This window comes from Heliconius melpomene, chromosome 21 (assembly GCF_056956725.1).
Source record: "Heliconius melpomene rosina isolate 202511_hmr_F chromosome 21, ASM5695672v1, whole genome shotgun sequence".
NCBI classification, from domain to species: domain Eukaryota; kingdom Metazoa; phylum Arthropoda; class Insecta; order Lepidoptera; family Nymphalidae; genus Heliconius; species Heliconius melpomene.
Window position 1 is genome coordinate 10,634,644 of NC_140409.1, and position 18,447 is coordinate 10,653,090.

Consider the following 18,447-nt stretch of genomic DNA (forward strand, 5'->3'; position numbering starts at 1 on the left):
TCACCGACGAATTCCAAAGTCTATGTTTGCAATTGAAATCCCCGATCAGAAGGACCGAGTCTCCCATACTAAGTAGCGCCAAAATGTCGCTTTCTAATAATTGCCTAGACGGCGAACGATAAACAGAAGCTATAATTAAAGGCTGATGGCCTGTGAGGAATACCTGACACACCGACGCCTCGGCTGCTTCGAGAGACGGAGGGTCGAGTGGTATACAGTGTAAATTCTTCTTGTAATAAATCATAGTGCCTCCACCGTGGGTGGCTCTATCATTTCTTACAATCCTGTAGTTCGCAATGCCAGGACTACGAACAGCAGGTTTAAGAAAAGTCTCCTGTATACATAAGATATCTAATTGGTGGGCGTGCGCGAAGGCGCTCACAGCCTCTTTTTGGCGTTTGACACCGTTTGCGTTAAAGGTCGCTATTGACAGGGCTCTAGGTTTAATACGCGCGAGTTGCGAGTCAGCGGGCCGTGGGGTAAATCTATTTATGACCGCCATTGGAAAAAATTTAAACCGCGACGAAGCCCTGAATGGCTTCGATGAGATCTATATGATCTATAATGACTTGAGCGCGATCGTCGGAACCGTTCGTGTTCCTAAGTTTCGCCGCGAGGACTTTGATTTCTTTAAAATCAAAACATCTAGCGAAACTTAGCACAAGTGCTAAGTCGCTAGCGTTAGAAGAGGGGGCGGGCGCGGCGCGGGAATGCGCGGGCGCGGGCGCGGCGCGGGGAGGCGCCGGGCGCAAGGGCGCGGTCGCGGTCGCGCCGGAAGGCGCGAGCGCGGGGCGGGGAGCCGCTACCTGAGGGGTAGGCGGCTGTACCGGTGCCGCGGCGAGGGCGACGACCGGTGTAGGTGCGGGTTTAAACCACGCATTCTCTTTAGGGAGAGGGGCGGGCTCGTATTGAGTAGGAGCCGGCTCCTTATTATTATTATTGGAGGCACGCTTTTTGCCTCCGCGCCTAGTGCGTCTGCGCGGCGCGCGGGAACATCCGCGATAGTTCGCGGGATGGCCCTGCGTCTCGCATAGCACGCAGCTAGGGGGCACAGCGGGATCGGGGATTTTGCGGGGACAATCCGCGGTCGCGTGATCGTCTAGGCACTTGACGCACCTAGGCCGCGCGAAACAATTGCGGGCAGAGTGCCCGTATAATTGGCAGCGGTGACACTGCCCTATGAGGCCCCTAGAGTGTGGGGGTTCTACTCTGATGCCGGTGAGCGAACACACCGACCTCAGATTGAAAATTTCCTTTCCCTCTTTAGTGAGGTCAAGGATGACTAACACGATGTCATATTTCGCTTTCGTGCGAGAGTTATACAAGCGGTGCGCCTGGCGCACGGGGTAGCCTTTGCTACGAAGGTCATCTAACACGAGATCGACTTCGATCTCCTTGGGAATGCCCTTGAGCACGACGCGCAATTGGCGCTCGTCCTCCAGGGCGTAAGAGTGGTACCCTATCTGGTACTCACGAAGGAAAGAGGTAAATTGTCGGTGTTCCGACGAAGACCTAACTTGGATTTTGATTCCAACCTGCGTTAAGCGCGCGGTGGAATATTGGACATTGTGGCTATTGAGCCACTGCGACACCTTGCCCCATTTGTGCTTATCTTGCACATAGATGGGCGGCGGGGGTTTAACGCGGGGCGCGCGGGGGGGTACATCCTCTTCCCGCTCAACCGCAGAGGCGGGGGCAGGGGAGGGGAAAACCGTTAAATCGTTCGCGCGGGAACGGCGGCCGTCGGGTTTGTTCGCCTTTTTGGGCGGGGGGGGGGCCTTAGGGGCCCTGGCCTTACGCTTGGCCGAGCGTGATCCGACGGTCTCGAAACCGTCATCGTCCGAATCGGAGGACAGGCAAGTGCCCTCCTCCATCTCTACCTCAGTCTGGATCGGCGTAGGGGCACGAGAATGCTCCCTCGGCGGGGCGACTCCGAGGTCGCAAGGCCCACCGGAGAACAACGGCTCATCATCGGCACTCGGGCCGGCAGCTGAAGGCTGCATATCGGCATCCGGGCCTACTTCGGGCGCGCTAGGCGAACTAGGCGCATCATGTCGCGTTTGCGCGAATTTGACGACGGCGTTATACGTATCGCCGTGGAATGTCTCAAGGTATCTCAGCAGCTCGGAGCGACTGAGGCCGGCCATACTTTGTCACTCCCCTCACCTTGCGGCGAGGGACGGGGTGTGTATTTTAAGACTACACTATATTTGGCAAGCAAAATCTACCGTCGGTGAACGGTAGGTGAGTACCTAACTAAAAACAACTGTGTATTCACTTACTGAACAAACAATCCGGACGCTGGAAACAAGCGATGCGGGACTCGGCAACCACAGGGCAACGCAGCGCAGCAGGACGCCACGCAGCTCAGCAGTCGCAGGAATCCGCAGCACAACACTAATATAAATACAGTAGCACTTCGACAAGGGATCGAACTAAATATAATAGCCCAATTGTGCGACCTCACCGAAGCAAGGCCGAATCGGATCTGTCGAGAAGAGCTGGAGGTAATGCTTATATACTCTACAATCAAACCAAACCATAGCGCGATTTAAAAACGTTCAACGCCATCTGTTGAACACAGAGTGAGCCTTAAAAAGGCTTCATTTTATAATAATTATTTATTATTGGAAAATTATACTTCCGATTTCAAAGAGCTTTCATTTTTCAGTTTCTGGTTAGAATTTTACTTACTCGCGTAGGGAATAAATCTTATTGTATTATATTTCCAACAAGATAAAAAACAAGAAATTCTTACAAGAAAAAAAATAAATGGCATGAATTACTAGCATAACAATGGTATCTATTGAAAAACACAATTTAAACATATAACGCGCAGACCATAGGAAGGCTGAAGGGATTCTGGGAATTGCGTCTACACGTGGGCGGAAACCGCCAGAGAGGCCAGCGAGGAATGTAACTAGTATATTATTTATAAAAATATGCGTAATATTACCAGGAGCACATAAAATTAAAGGATCTCGATTTCTATGAGATAACGCTAAGGACATTTCCACACTATACTATATAATACTGTCATGCATAACCGAATAGTATTTATTATTTACTAACTTAATTTAATTTTTTTTGTAAACTGATCATATGTAGAAAAAACTTTGAAATAGTTGCCATATAAAATAATTCGACTACAAAAAGGTTGGACTAAGCGACGATTCGCTCACTATCAATATCTATCTATCTATCCTTCTCATAACTATGTTTTAACTAAATACTTAGCATTCGTGAGCTAGCTTTGTGTTTGTGTTGTATGTATATATATACAGGGTGTCCCAGAAGTGTATATATATATATATATATAGGATAGGCAGGGTAGTCAATAGAGATCTAGTTTAGCACCAGGTTCCATCTGCCACTCCGTTCCCCCTTTCTGTCCAATTTTGAAAATTGCACAATGCTTGTTAACAGCTTCACAGGAGTATTCGTTATTTTTCATTATGTTTATGAAATCAATAATTCAATATGTTTTGATTGAAAAAGAGCAGCTTTTTTTTTATTTATTTATTTACTAGCGGCCCAGTATTGACTGACAGTTATAATGACTCCTAATATGTTTTTTACGACATTATCATAATTTCTATAAGGAATGCTAATCTATATATATAAAAGGACTTGTCCTCACTGACTGAGGTAAGACGCACGCACAGCCGTAACCGCTGATAGTAGAAACGTGAAATTTGGACAAAAGTTTACTTTCGTAATCTGGACATTCACTAAGAAGGGATTTTGAAAAATTTTAACCCTAAAGGGGTGAAATAGGGCTTCAAAGTTTGTAAGGAAAAAAATTTAAATCGGCACCGATTTTTATAAAATTTGAAATTTACATTTTTAAAAGTATTTAATTGAACACGTGTTTCATCGTTTTCTAGAATTCTCCCCCTAAGGGTGCAAATAAAGGGTTGAAAGTTTGTATAGGTATGTTTTAAATCGTCGCCAATTTTTATAAAATTTGAAATTCAGACTCTTAAACGTATATAATTAAACACATGTTTCATGGTTTTCTAGAATTCACCCCCTAAGGGTGCAAATAAGGGGCTGAAAGTTTGTATGGGAAAATTCTTAAATCGCCACCGATTTTTATAAAATTTGATATTTAGACTCTTAAAAATATTTTATTGATCATCTGTTTTATGGTTTTTTAGAATTCACCCCCTAAGGGTGCAAATAAGGGGTTGAAAGTTTGTATGGAAAAATCTTTAAATCGCCACCGATTTTTACAAAATTTGAAATTTAGACTCTTAAAAATATTTCATTGGACACATGTTTCAGGGGTTATTAGAATTCACCCTTAAATACGCATGCGAAGCTGCGCGCGTCCGCTAGTATTTGATATTTGAAATAATATACATGATTAGATATTAGAGCATTGATACGTAAAGCTATTATTTATTATATTTTTAGCGAACTCGTGTAAAAGAGGGCAGATATTTATCAAGGACAACTAACAAAACAAACATGTCTTAAAAAACTATTGGCTTAGTGTTGCTTTACTTATAAGCTGTCACGGCATGATTAGGGACAATTTCAAATACTAAAATGAAAAACTTACATTACTATTATTAAAAGTATATATGTATATAAATATCTCGTGTTTAATTTATAATATAAAATTTAAGTAAAAAACTTTTAATATAAAAAAAACTAAAACTTTAATATAAAATTTAACTTACAAACTTATAATATAAATAAGGACTAAACAGAAAATATATGGTAGGTATAAATGTATATAAGATATATAACAAAACAAAAAAAATCAATATATAAGGAGTAACATACAGAAACGTAATCGAGACAGAATGATGCCTTAGTGTCAAGACGGAGAAGAACACAGGAATGCATTAACTCAACTTTTGAACATTTCAAGACTATTTGAGAGGATATCAATACTAGCGTAAGGTTGTTTTGTCATCCTGGTATACTCGTTAGCTAATCTATTTATTGTAGTGTTAAGGCCTAATTTTGTTTTTGAAATTTTGGTTAAAAATAGGATATATTTACGTGCACGGGGTAACTTTGCCGGCGCATTTATTTTTAGTTTCTCAACAAGAGAAAATTTCTTTAAATTAAGCAAAAAATTATCATTTGGTCTTGAACAATTCCAAATTAGTACTAAAAAACGTCGAAAAAATGTTTATTACGTAAAATAATTTATTTTAATGAAGACGATGAGATGAATGAAGACTCATTATATATATCTATATCTTATAAAGCTTAGCTGGGTGACTGTTGTTCCACATTAGATCCAATTCTTTTTTATGTCAACAGAAAATGCTCATCATGTTCAATAACTTTTCTTAAAGCGTTGTATTGATATCTCTTATAGATTAGGCGGGCTGCTATGGTTTCACATCAGGTATTCGGACTATCAAAATAAATAATAGCCTATATGTAGTCGAAAACTAATAGCTATGTAACAAAATAAGTTTCATTTTAATTCGTCTAGTAGTTTTTGCTTGTAAGACGAACAACAGACAGACGGAGCAGAATTCCAAAAATTATATTTTTATCTTCTATTACTTGTATTAAGTCCCCCCGAAGGGGTTTTTTAGTTTATATTCAATGTACAGATTTTACCCTCTTTACAGTTTTATTATATATATAGATTTAGATTATGTAGGTGTAAAAAACGACAACAATCAAAATCAAATGAAAGTATGTATGAGCGGAGATAAAATTGTACAAACTACTGGGGTCAACAACCGGTGACAGAAAACTTCGATGCAATGTTACTAGGATCGCATAAACGGTACGGAGGTTTTGATCGGCACAGGTCAAAGAGGATACGCGTGGGACGCTAATCAATATATAACTCGAACGTATGTAGACAACATATATTGTATGTACATGCGCTATGTATGAATTTACGTGGGCACGTAAAAGAGATATTGGTACAAGGATATCATAAGCGAAGAGATATTAAAATTTAGACAGACTCCACAACACAAACAAACCCTTCAAACTTCCTTCAACTCCAAAGTACTAGCGGCCCGCCCACGGCTTCTCCAGCTTGAACTACGTGATTATTCATTTAATAATCAGAACTGACTGACAGTAAAATGTGTTGATGTTTTTTTTCCATATTTTTTTTTATTTAACTGTATCCATCCCGATTCAGCTATATAGTATATATTTCATTCCTCGAGTGGGGATCGAACCCACCACCAGTCTATTGTGAAGTACGGACTACGACGTGAACGCAAGTGTTTCCAAGTTACCAACTCGGATTTTGAAAAAGACGAAGGCCAGACAAGAAAAATACAGAGAAATAGTAATTTCCATATGAAAAATATGTAGGATATATAAAAGTTAATAAAACGACAATTTATAAGACTCTAAAGTAGTAATGATTTTTGGCTTACGATATGCCTTTTTGAATTAAAATAAACACGTGAACACTCGTTGTTCATAATACAGTTTTTTTTAAGTGAGAGTGTCACTCTTTCTCCAAGTTGAAAAATATTAAAAAGAAAAAAATTCTTCGAAATACAAGTTCGAAATAAATAATAACGGGATGTATTATTATGACAAAGTCGTCTTAATCTTAAGAGTTAAAACGTTCGGTTACGGTTACGTTCGGTAATCTTAAGAGTTAAAACAAACACATGCCTCACAGGTCTATGGAAATTGGAATAGATGCAAAAAAAAAATGAATGGCGCAACGGGTTGAGTAGCGAGGCGAGTGTGTGTTAGTAAGAATCTAAACATTTTTAGCTTAAGTTTAATCTAATAATTATATCATTTTGCAAATTTAAACAGTTTTAGTAAAAAAATATTCTACGAAGTACTTAATACGAAGTAATCTATGCAAAACGACACCGGGTTGGCTGCTGTTGGCTGCTCCGGCGAAGACCACAGACTAGGTAGAAACCTACCTACTGTGAAAATGTCAGGTGCTAAGTATAATAAAATACTTAATAACCACAATTTATTGTTCCTCTTTGACATATGCACACTTCTAACACTGTTTCTATATAACTCTTTACACTTATACACGTTTTAAAACGCATAGTTCCAATTCCAATTCCATAATAATGTCTCTTACAAAAATGATTTACAGCTTTCACAAACAATATTTAAAGGCAATCTGCCATGTTAAACTGGGGCCAATTTGTACCCACGTAACCTGGGTAAATCTGCCCACCTGAATCTAGAGCAATCTGCTAACCTTAACCTGCGGCAATCTGCCCACTTTAAGCTGCAGCAATCTGCCCATATTAAACTGCGACAATCTGCCCGTTTTAAGCTGCGGCAATCTGCCCAATTTAAACTGTGGCAATCTGCCCATTTTAAGCTGCGGCAATCTGCCCATTTTAAGCTGCGGCAATCTGCCCATTTTAATCAGTGGCAATCTGCCCAACTAAAACTGCAAAATCTACTCACCTTAACCTGCGGAAAACTGTCCACCTATTTACTTGCGGCCATCAGACCATTTTAAACTGCGGCAATCAGCCCATTTTAAGCTGCAGCAATCTGCCTATTTTAATCTGTGGCAATCTGCTCACCTAAACCTGTAAAAATCTACTAACCTTAACCTGCGGAAATCTGTTTACCTTAACCTGCGGCAATCTGCCCACCTGAACCTGCGGCAATATGTCCCTCCTCACAGTGCTCCTCCTCGACTCCCACAGGCTGCGAGCCAGCGAAGATTAGAATCTTCCGTGAAACGTGGCGGCAGAAGCCTGCTAGGCACCTTACGGAGTCAAAGATGATGTCACCGTTGACGGTCTGCTCGAGGTAGCTCGCAGCAGCTACCTGCGCGTCTACTTGGCCCAAGTTGGTAGGTGATTAGCTTTGCGGCAATCTGTCCCTCCTCACAGTACTCCTCCTCGACTCCCACTGGCTGCAAGCCAGCGAAAATTAGAATCCTCCGTGAAACGTGGCGGCAGAAGCCTGCTAGGCACCTTACGGAGCCAAAGATGATGTTGTCACCGTTGATGGTCTGCTCAAGGTAGCTCGCAGCAGCTACCTGCGCGTCTACTTGGCCTAAGTTGATAGGTGATCAGCATTGCGGCAATTTGTTTACCTGAAACTGGGGCAATCTGCCCACATGAAGCTGGGGCAATCTGCCCACATAAAGCTTGGGCAATCTGCCCACATGAAATTGGGACAATCTGTCCACATGAAACTGGAACAATCTGTCCACATGAAACTGGGACAATCTGTCCACATGAAACTGCTACAATCTACCTAACCGAAACTGGGGACAATCTACCCAACCGAAACTGGGGCAATCTACCCAACTAAAACTGGGGACAATCTACCCAACCGAAACTAGGGACAATCTCCCCGACTGAAACTGGCAGCAACCTGCCCAACTGAAACTGGGGCAATCTACCCAACTGAAACTGGAGGCAATCTACCCAACTGAAACTGGACGCAATCTGTCCAACTAAAACTGAGTCAATCTGCCCAATTGAAACTAGGGCAATCTCCCCAACTGATATTAGAGGCAATCTGCCCAACTGAAACAGGGGCAATCAGCCCAAATGAAACTGGGGCAATCTGCCCAACTGAAGCTAGGGCAATCTGCCCAACTGAAGCTAGGGCAATTTGCCCAACTGAAGCTAGGGCAATCTGCCTAACGGAAACTAGGGCAATCTGCCCAACGGAAACTAGGGCAATCTGTCCAACTGAAACTAGGGCAATCTGCCCAACTGAAACTGGGGCAATCTGCCCAACTGAAACTGGGGCAATCTGCCCAACTGAAACTGGGGCAATCTGCCCAACTGAAACTGGGGCAATCTGCCCATCTTGAACTGGGGCAATCTGCCCATCTTGAACTGGGGCAATCTGCCCATCTTGAACTGGGGCAATCTGCCCATCTTGAACTGGGGCAATTGCTCTAAAACTAAATCTAAAACCATACATTAACCATAACAATTCACTTAGAATTAAATAAATCCATATACATGTATACTTTATCTACTTGACATAAATATACACTGTATACTATACTTTTAACTTCACTTAACTCCACGCTTTATTCCTAGCGGGACAGTCAGAGAGAAAGGAGCGCCAAACGCCACTGCCTAGCTACCACTAACTAGCCCTGTCCACCGTCATCAACCTCTTCATACATGCTACTTTTTTATTAATTGAAATTTATTTAATAGTATTAAAATATTATCTAGACTATTTATCAACTTATACAATTAAATTACTTACTTCATTAAATTAAATAATTCGAGACTGACATTCATTATCATCATGACTACCCGATTTGGCTTGAGAATCACTATCGTCTGAAAGATGGTCAACACTACCCACGCTCTATCTTTATCTATGGCCACTATTGCTTTATAAACACCCCTACACTTTTGTACTTGGGAGAAGATCTAAATGTCATATTTGTTTTTTTGTTAAAAACTTGTAACCTTTTTATTACGAATAACTAACGAAAAATTCGTTTTGGTACTTACACGGCGGTTCTTTTATGCTATTATATATTTGACCCCCTTTTTTATAAATACTTCATTTATAATTTTATTACGAATTGTTTCTCTATTTTATTCTTTATATCTACGCTTAATGACTTTAATATAAGACTATCAGAGTTGCTACTCACATTCAACCGATTCCTTTATTATGAATATTATTTAACAACACAATTATTGTCCGCAATTGCTAACGATTGAATTGAAGTAAGTATTAAACAACACTAGCAATACTAAACAGAATATTTCTATTTATTATCGTGTACTTTTCTATACATCAAAAGGGTTTGTTATAATAATAGTAATGACACTTTAAATTAAGTAGATTCATTTACTATATAAAAAGTACTTGTAACTAGTACCAGCATTCCATTTCCTATTGTATAACTTTTATTCTAAGACCTCTAAACGGTCTTATACTCAATTCAATTATAACTAATAATTAATGACACCTTGATTTGTAAATAATACTCTGACAAATATATTTACTTTCTATATTGTACAAATTTAAAATATAAAAGTAGCTCATTCGATAAAAAGCTCGAAAATATACAAATAAACAATTTGTTTAGCCAAGAGAGTCCAACAGAACATGACGCTGCTCGCCTTACCATTCTTATATTCAAACCACTACTGGAACATATTATTATCCTCCTCCGATTATATCCACCTGCTCATTTGACCGTGGAGTAGAGATTACGGTAACAATAGGCTTAACACGTAAATCGTGTTTTTAAATGTCTGTCAACTATCTGGTAACTGGAGTAGTAAATATAAAATATAACATTTATATTGTAATTACTCTTACTTTATATTATTTTATATTCATTTAATTTGCTAGATCACCACCTAATTCTCTTGAATCAAAAGCAAAACAATTTCAATATGTATCCCTTTAATGAAATATCTATACTAACACTTATTATTTTTTTATTCATTTTCTATTTCTAAATTACTTTAAGTTTGGGTCTGCTTATTTAAATTACTATTATTACTTTTATAATTATTGAGACACATAACTATCTTTTAACTATATTTTAACAGCTTATTTCTTTTTGTCTTCAACAAGTTACTTTAGAATAAGTTTACCATTTTTATCGTTAAATTCATTTAATTCTTATAAAACAAAATATTCTTTACACGTCTATAAGTTTATTACATCTACCATTGCTATACACTAACCATTGTTAAACCGTTGTTTGGTGCTTTGACTTTATAAGACTTTTTTTTTGTTCAATTCTACTAAATGATAATACTGCGGGTATTATAATTTTATTTAGCTATTATTTTAAAATTATCGTAAGTCTTAAACATTATAAATGTTTGTTCTGTAACAGCATAACCTAAGTAAATATTCAGTAGACACTAAGCACTTCCGTTATTGCCAAAATGCCATCAATAATAATTTAAATATCATAACTATCTACGGGTGTAACTGTCGAGTTACCAAAACCTATTGAAGGCTCTGTTTCATCCTTATTTCACTTAATATACTACCGACCTTTTATTTCACTTAAAGTTCTTCCTAGTTTAATGAAAGAATTCAAAACAATGCCGTTTACTGAGAACACGTCACTGTTAATTGTATTACTTTTTCTTTCGATTACATTTTCACTTAGTTCATTTACGCGATTCACTTTTCTACAGACTTCAACTAAGTAAACCATAAGATGACATTAGCACACTGTTAGATTTGTTATAAAGGAGACTTTAATTATAGCGACTACTTTGACTTTTGCATCTTAATATCTTATTAAAATTTTGTTACCATATTGTGCCGCTTCTGCACTTCTACTTGATGATTAATATTACTGTTACTATTAATAAAATGCTCGTACCTTCATAATGATGCTTACTTCAAGGAAGACGATTTTCATTGTCTTCTTTAGAAGAGTCATCTGCACGGCTGTCACGCTAGCGGCAAACATACTGTTCACGCTTCGGCTTATAAACATGGTCGCTGTTGCTTTGTTGAACACTACTACGGGCACGCCTGCTACCACGCACCTACGCCTGCTGAAACGTCCCTGTTCCTCACGTTCACGTCTTCTGCGATTTCGACTGTACCTTCTGCTACTTGGACGGCGACCATAACTATGCTTTTGACTACAACTTCGGTTATTCCGGTTGCTGTGATCGCTTCCGCTTATTATCTCCGCGTCTATTCTGTCTACGATCACCGTCGCAGACGTACCGTGTTGGTCGTCGTGCGCCGGTTGGTCTGCTTTGGGCGTAGTAACAACACCAGTTATCTTTAGGTGTTGGATCCCACTTCTGACATTTGTGAAAATGTCAGGTGCTAAGTATAATAAAATACTTAATAACCACAATTTATTGTTCCTCTTTTACATATGCACACTTCTAACATATATATAACACTACTAGTGGACCCGAACGCGGCTGTGCCCGCTTGAGCTATACGAATATTTATTAAATATATTTATGAAATTATTTTCAGTTGTCAATAGAGAGATGCGTTAAGCAAGCTCATTATGGGTGACGTTTTCTAACAACAAACTTTGCAAATCGTTGCTTAGCAACGGCGGTTGTTATAAACATGGCGGAATAAATTGCATGTCAAATTAATAAGTATTTTAATATACTAATATATATCGACAACATTACAAATATAAGAAAAAAAAGTATCCTATGTTCATCCCGGGACCCTCAAGTATCTCTATATGAGTATTTTATCACAATTAAATTAGCGGTTTGGCTCTGATTGCGTAAAATACAGACAGACAGACAGACAGACAGACAGAGTTACTTTCGAATTTATAATATAGGTATGGATATAACACTTTACACTTATACACGTTTTAAAACGCATAGTTCCAACAATGACACTGATTTTAAATACTTGAACACTGTCACAATTTTACACCTTACGACAGGCAGAATAACGACGTACTGACTCAATCCTTCAAAAACGTTACTTTTTATAGCCGTTCCCTTCCTCTTTTATAAATAATTATGTGGGTATTATTATTTTATTTTCTGTAAAATTGCCCTCACAATGACAATTGTCTTACACTGCGTAGGTTGTAGGGTAGGTGTGTGGAAGGATATAGATATAGATAATTAAAAACCACCATACAGAAGCAATCCAAAAAACCTAATGATAACAAAATCTGGGCATACAGTTTGACTTCTTTTTAGTTTCGAACCACTAAGTACTATCCTCTACATCCAAAAAAGAGTTATACTATATGCTAAATATTAATCGGATAGCTAAAGAATCAAAGAATTTATTACAATAAACGAGAATATAATAGTGACACAAAGTAACGGAAATCTTTAAGCTTTGTAGTAGCTTTTTTTTGGTGTTAAAATTATTATTTTCCTAGTATGCGTACAATGCTGTTAGTCCTATTGGCCTTTACAGCGATTGATTACGATGCTTCTGAGATTAGCGTGAACAAACAGACAAAAAAAACATTGTTTTGGGTTCTCTTGCATTGAGAATTGCCCCTCTCCCCCAATGGCTTTTACCTATGACATCTATATCTTCCATGTGTAAGCACTGAATAGTTACAATTTTATTTTGAGTAAGTAATGTATATATAATAGATTGTTACAGTAAGATAACATACATTACATTCATATAATAAATAGGGGTTGCGTGTGTATTTTTTTACTAAGAGCAAGTTCAATAACCGATAACAGAAAACTCGGATGCAAGTTACTAGGTCCGCATGAGTTTAAAAGAGGCTATTTGAACTGAGCCGATTTAAATATGAACCACGGACCTCTCGGGACGGATCAATATTCGCTTAAAACACATTATACGTAGCAATATATATTTCTTCATATTTATTGACAAAAGCTATATTCAAATTCTTTGTTTAGACGTTTAATTCCTTAATTCTTCATTTTCTTACTATGATAAGACTAATCTAACTGGTGAAGAAATAAATGCGTGTTTGAGTACTATAGTAATACTTATGTGTGGATATTATTTTATTTAAATTATCAATATTCTTCATTCAAATAGACTTTTGCAAGCATTTCGATTTCGTAGAATAAAAAGCAATGTACCTACTATTAATAGTTGAATAAAAATAAAATATAAAATTTATTAATATCTGTTTCTTTGCTACTTGTAGTAGGTACCTACCTAACAATAGTGTGTTGATTAACAACAATCTACCATCTTTATATAATACTAGTGGACGCGCGCAGCCTCGCTTGCGTATTTAAGGGTGAATTCTAATAACCCATGAAACATGTGTTCAATGAAATATTTTTAAGAGTCTAAATTTAAAATTTTATAAAAATCGGTGGTGATTTAAAGATTTTTCACAATTCCATAAGAAATAAAATAAACATGGGGATATTTATTTTGTTTTTGTAACCATAAAAAATATTATTACATCTTTTTTTAGCTTTTTCGGCGGAACTCAACGCCGCGCTCCAGCTCATCACCAGAGCAAAGTAATCAAAATTATTAAAATGAAAATTATATTAAATATTTCATTCACTCAAATGGGATCGAACTCACAATTGTCGCGTTTATATTCGGACCCTTGTGCCCCTGTGCCATGACGTCATCAAACCCGCACCGTTACCTTAATATTGCTTATTATTAAAATTAATATCAATTAAGATTAGTATCAATTGGTTTAATTCAATTTAAATTAGGGTTAAATATTTTGATATTTTACAAATTATTATTTTATTCAGCATCTAACCTCTGGAATATAACGAGTGAAATGTGGCTGGCTCAACCATACGACGACAATCCCATAGCCGAAAACTTCCTACCTTTAATGCTCGTCATCGTCCAGCACACTGTTAGTGGTGAGTGCACGAAGTTCGCCCAATGCGCCGCGGAACTGAGGACCATTCAAGGCTGGTTTATAAGAGATAAGGGGTATAATATACCGTAAGTAATATCTTGCTATCGTTTAATTTATTTTTAGATAGAAATAATTGATCGATTCCTTAATGTAATATTGTTATCTCAGAAACTACATGTGCTAGGAATCTCAAATTTTGCATGGACGTCGCTTATAGGACGTAGGTACTCACGGAAACAGAAATCAATAATAACGTAGTTCACGCAGACAAAGCCGCAGGCGGGCCGCTAGTATGTTAATATAATAAAAATAAGATCTCCAGTGCCATCAATTTAAATTCAGTTAAACCTGTAATCTTGATTTTAGTACGGCCAGTAGTTTTAGTTCTGTTACTAGAAGCGTCGTTAAGGGGGGACGCAATTGAACCCCCACTGAGGTAAAAGAGGCCCCGCAAGCCTGCCTTTTTCCTTTTCTTTAATGACGCAAGCTCTATAACTCGAAATAAGTATCTCTAGAAATTCTTGTAAATTTCTATAAGTTAAAAAATTATTATGGTGACGGCATTGAATCTAAAGCCCCAAGACGCAGGTATATTATCGGTGCCTGTTCAATATTAATTACAACGAACATACCAAGTAATTAATATATAATTGATTTCCAGATACAATTTTATAATTGGCAACGATGGGCGCGTGTACGAAGGACGCGGCTGGAACAAAGAAGGAGCACACACCTTTGGCTATAACAGATGCTCTTTGGGCATTGCATTTATTGGTGAATAATGTTTAATTTGTCCCTATATTTATATTTTACATTATCGACAGCCACGTTTAGTTTTGGTTAATTAATTTATAATTTCATAGACATACTTATGACATTATAATTTAAATTTTTATTGAAGCGCGGCGTAACCCTCGCTTGGTTTAAGTCGGTTAAACAGTTTTTTGTCAACCTTCCCTTATTTGCCGTAAGTAAACCTCTCGTACTGGTTGCTCTCGTACACCTGACGGTGCTCCGTCAGGTGTTAAATCTTAATATTTATTTTTTTCTTCGATTCATTAAAATGAAAAAAAAAATGTCACGATCATTGTACAAAAATGGCATAAGTATATTTTTGTAAAGCAGATTAGCAGCAAAAGAAAAAAATATCGTAGTCACAACCCTGTTACATAATATAACGGAACGATTTATTATTAACACAACAGACGAGGATACAAAAACAGAGAGAAAACGATGATGTTGCAAGTCCGTTCAAGAAGAATCTATGTATTTTTATGATTAATTTTTTATTGTAGTCGACAATACTTATGTGCCGCTCCTACACATGCCTAATGCAATAATGCAATCCTTTATAAGAAATCCGATTTTAAAGGATCGTGCCTTAATAGGCTTCGAGTTATTATGAACTATGAACTAATTAACATGATTTTAAAAATATATACTTAGATTGTATTATTGTAGTATGTGTATTGGCATGCATAGTTTATTATTATTTTTTATTTATTTATTTTTTTTACAACTTACTTATATCCAAGGTACATACTATTACAAACCCAATCGTGATTTGTTTCCCCAAACCGAATAACTTATTGAAGAATAATTTAAAAAATATGTCAATACTGTTGTTCATATTAATGTCATAGCAATGTTAACATAAATTTTGCAGGAGATTACAGGGAAGAGAGGCCACATCATAGTAGAGTGACAGATCTTCAGCTAAATAGAACTAGAATGTTACTCGACGAAGGGGTCCGAAGAGGCTATATGAGGCCAGACTATTTGATAGTCGGGGCTAAAGATGTCCAATCCACACAAAGCCCTGGCTCTAACCTACACAATGCATTACAACAATGGAACAATTTCGATCACCAAGGCCGATTCCGAAACATGAATTGTGAGCAGATTCAAAAGAAATATGGCAATGTGACCTTTGATCATGAGTACTAGATATTACTCTAACATTTCATTATATTTTCTTGAAATAAGCATATTGTAGTTAAGAAAAACGCTTACATCACAAGCGTTTTGAAATTAAATTGGTATTCCAATTCATTGAAATGAATAGGGGAAGGGAAAGCAAAATGGTATACCTTAGAAAAATCCACTAGTAATCAATAAATTATAGCTTGGATCTGGCAAAATGGATTCATTAATGATTTGATGTAAACAAATCCAGGGAATACATTTCGCAAACAACTTTACTTCTCTTCTTTTCGCGTGCATCTTCATCGTCGTTGTCAATATTTATACAACTACGCTACTAAGGGGTCTAATGGAACACTGTACCCACCCATCCTACTTTTGATTAATTATTGAGGAGGACGATGAGTTCTTTTCCTTTCTTGTTTTACTCCTCGATTGTTTTTTTTTATTTTCTTTTTACCATTTGCTTACTTATATTAGGTTTATCTATTTATATTTAAGTTGAGATTCTTGTTCAATATCTTTGACTTAAGATCTGTGTAATTGGCCAAGGATATTATTATGACTGTTTTTCCACATCTTATATTGTATATCGTATTGTATTGTAGTATCAGGCAGGAGGTAGGAAGAGTAATTAATTTGTGTTACTCATTAAGTAAATACCACTAATAATCTCAAAGTAAGTAATTTACCAGTTCCGTTATAACTACATATTTCGTTTTGCTTTCTGTTCCTCTACGTGTTAGTTATACCTTTATAAGCTTAGTAAATTCATTTACATGGGGAGATTATATTAATAAATGGAAAATATTTTGCAAAAAGTAATTTAAATATTAATATTCCGAAATTTTAACCAACATATCTGTAACGCAATTCAAGACTCACGGGTTGTCTTATCAAATCGTAAGCATAATATGGATATATATACTTATTTAAACGTTCTCGATAATATTTATTTTCTTTATGTACGTACCGCATTTGCCGTTACAAAGTACGGTGCTACATATAATGCAATTCATTTTCCTTACTTAAATATAGTAATAACTGTTAATTTTAAATTTAGAATTTTATTTTTTATATTTGTTACTTTTTTAAAATAAAGATCCTTAAAAAAATCAAAACAGGATGTTAAATTTAATTTTGTTTAATCTGTATAAGCAGTCCTGGCTTCACTATAAGAACGCACGAGACCCTCAACTTCACGAGGGGCCCGAATATAAGGGTAAGGGTTACTTATAGGCTCTATAAATTGAAGGGTCTAGGCACCTCGACTCCGAGGACAGGTGTGTCCAAATATCATAGCTTTGTAACCGAGTGTACCTCAGAAGGGAATTTTAGTTATACAAAATATTGAAATCAAAAAGACAGATAGATTTCCAAGTCAATGGACTGAATGTGAAATAACTACAAAAACAATATAAGTAGTTACTGTTAGAACAACCAATATTTTTTTTGTTAATTCTCACGTAAGTATTTCTTAATATTTTAATTAAATATTATCTTTCTAGTGCCTATGTAATAACCGAGAAGTAAATATTTAGTGCTGATTTAATAAGTAGATACACTTAAGTGTGTTTCGTTAATCCCTTTAATTAATGAGTAGGTACCATAATTAAAAGGAGATATTTAAAAAAAATACAAACTAAAAATGATAAATGTAAATACAACAATACTTTTAAAGTATGTTTATTTCTATTGTTAAATAATTCCTAGTTTTTTTACCTTTTTAAAACGACACACCTTGCCTCTAGACGCCTTGGATAGGTGTCGGCTAAGAAAGAGCCCCACTTTCACGTTAGTGAGTAGGCACACTGTCTTAACACGTTGACGGACAGTAGGAACAAGCGAAGTTCGAAAATTGACACTATATGTTTTGAAAGAAAAAAAAAGAAAAAGATGTTTTCAAAACACGACACTATGCTTCTACGTATACGCCAGTAAGTGCACATTTGTGCTGCTATAGCCGTAGTGTCTAAAAACGACCGTTTCGTTTTGGACGGCTATAGCAGTCATGCCACATTGTGAACTTCACTTTGACGGCTATAGCCGCAATTGTCCGTCAACGTGTTAACTACCCATTAGACTAATAGTCCTCAAAATTTCAGCTTTGCTAAAATGACGTAGGTCTGGCAGCTCTGGGACCTTGGGCTATATATTCCACGACGGTCAGTCGTAGAACTTCGAAGCCTGTATGATATAAGTGACTAGCTAATCATTATTATCCCAAAGCATAGTTTTCATTGTTATTAGAAATTGTTTAATTTATTAAATAC

General features: G+C 37.0%; 1 protein-coding gene across 1 annotated transcript in view; it reads left to right on the forward strand.

The window, feature by feature from the left end:
* The window catches only part of LOC146527234 (peptidoglycan-recognition protein SB2-like), a 66,203-nt gene extending 49,475 nt beyond the window's left edge, over positions 1–16,728 (forward strand). The window contains exons 3-5 of the mRNA XM_085206295.1: positions 14,136–14,337; positions 14,913–15,025; positions 15,918–16,728. Coding sequence (XP_085062421.1) covers positions 14,136–14,337; positions 14,913–15,025; positions 15,918–16,198 — 596 coding nt within the window. The 3' untranslated portion in view covers positions 16,199–16,728. The remainder of the gene's footprint in view (positions 1–14,135; positions 14,338–14,912; positions 15,026–15,917) is intronic.
* The last annotated feature ends 1,719 nt before the right edge of the window (positions 16,729–18,447 follow it).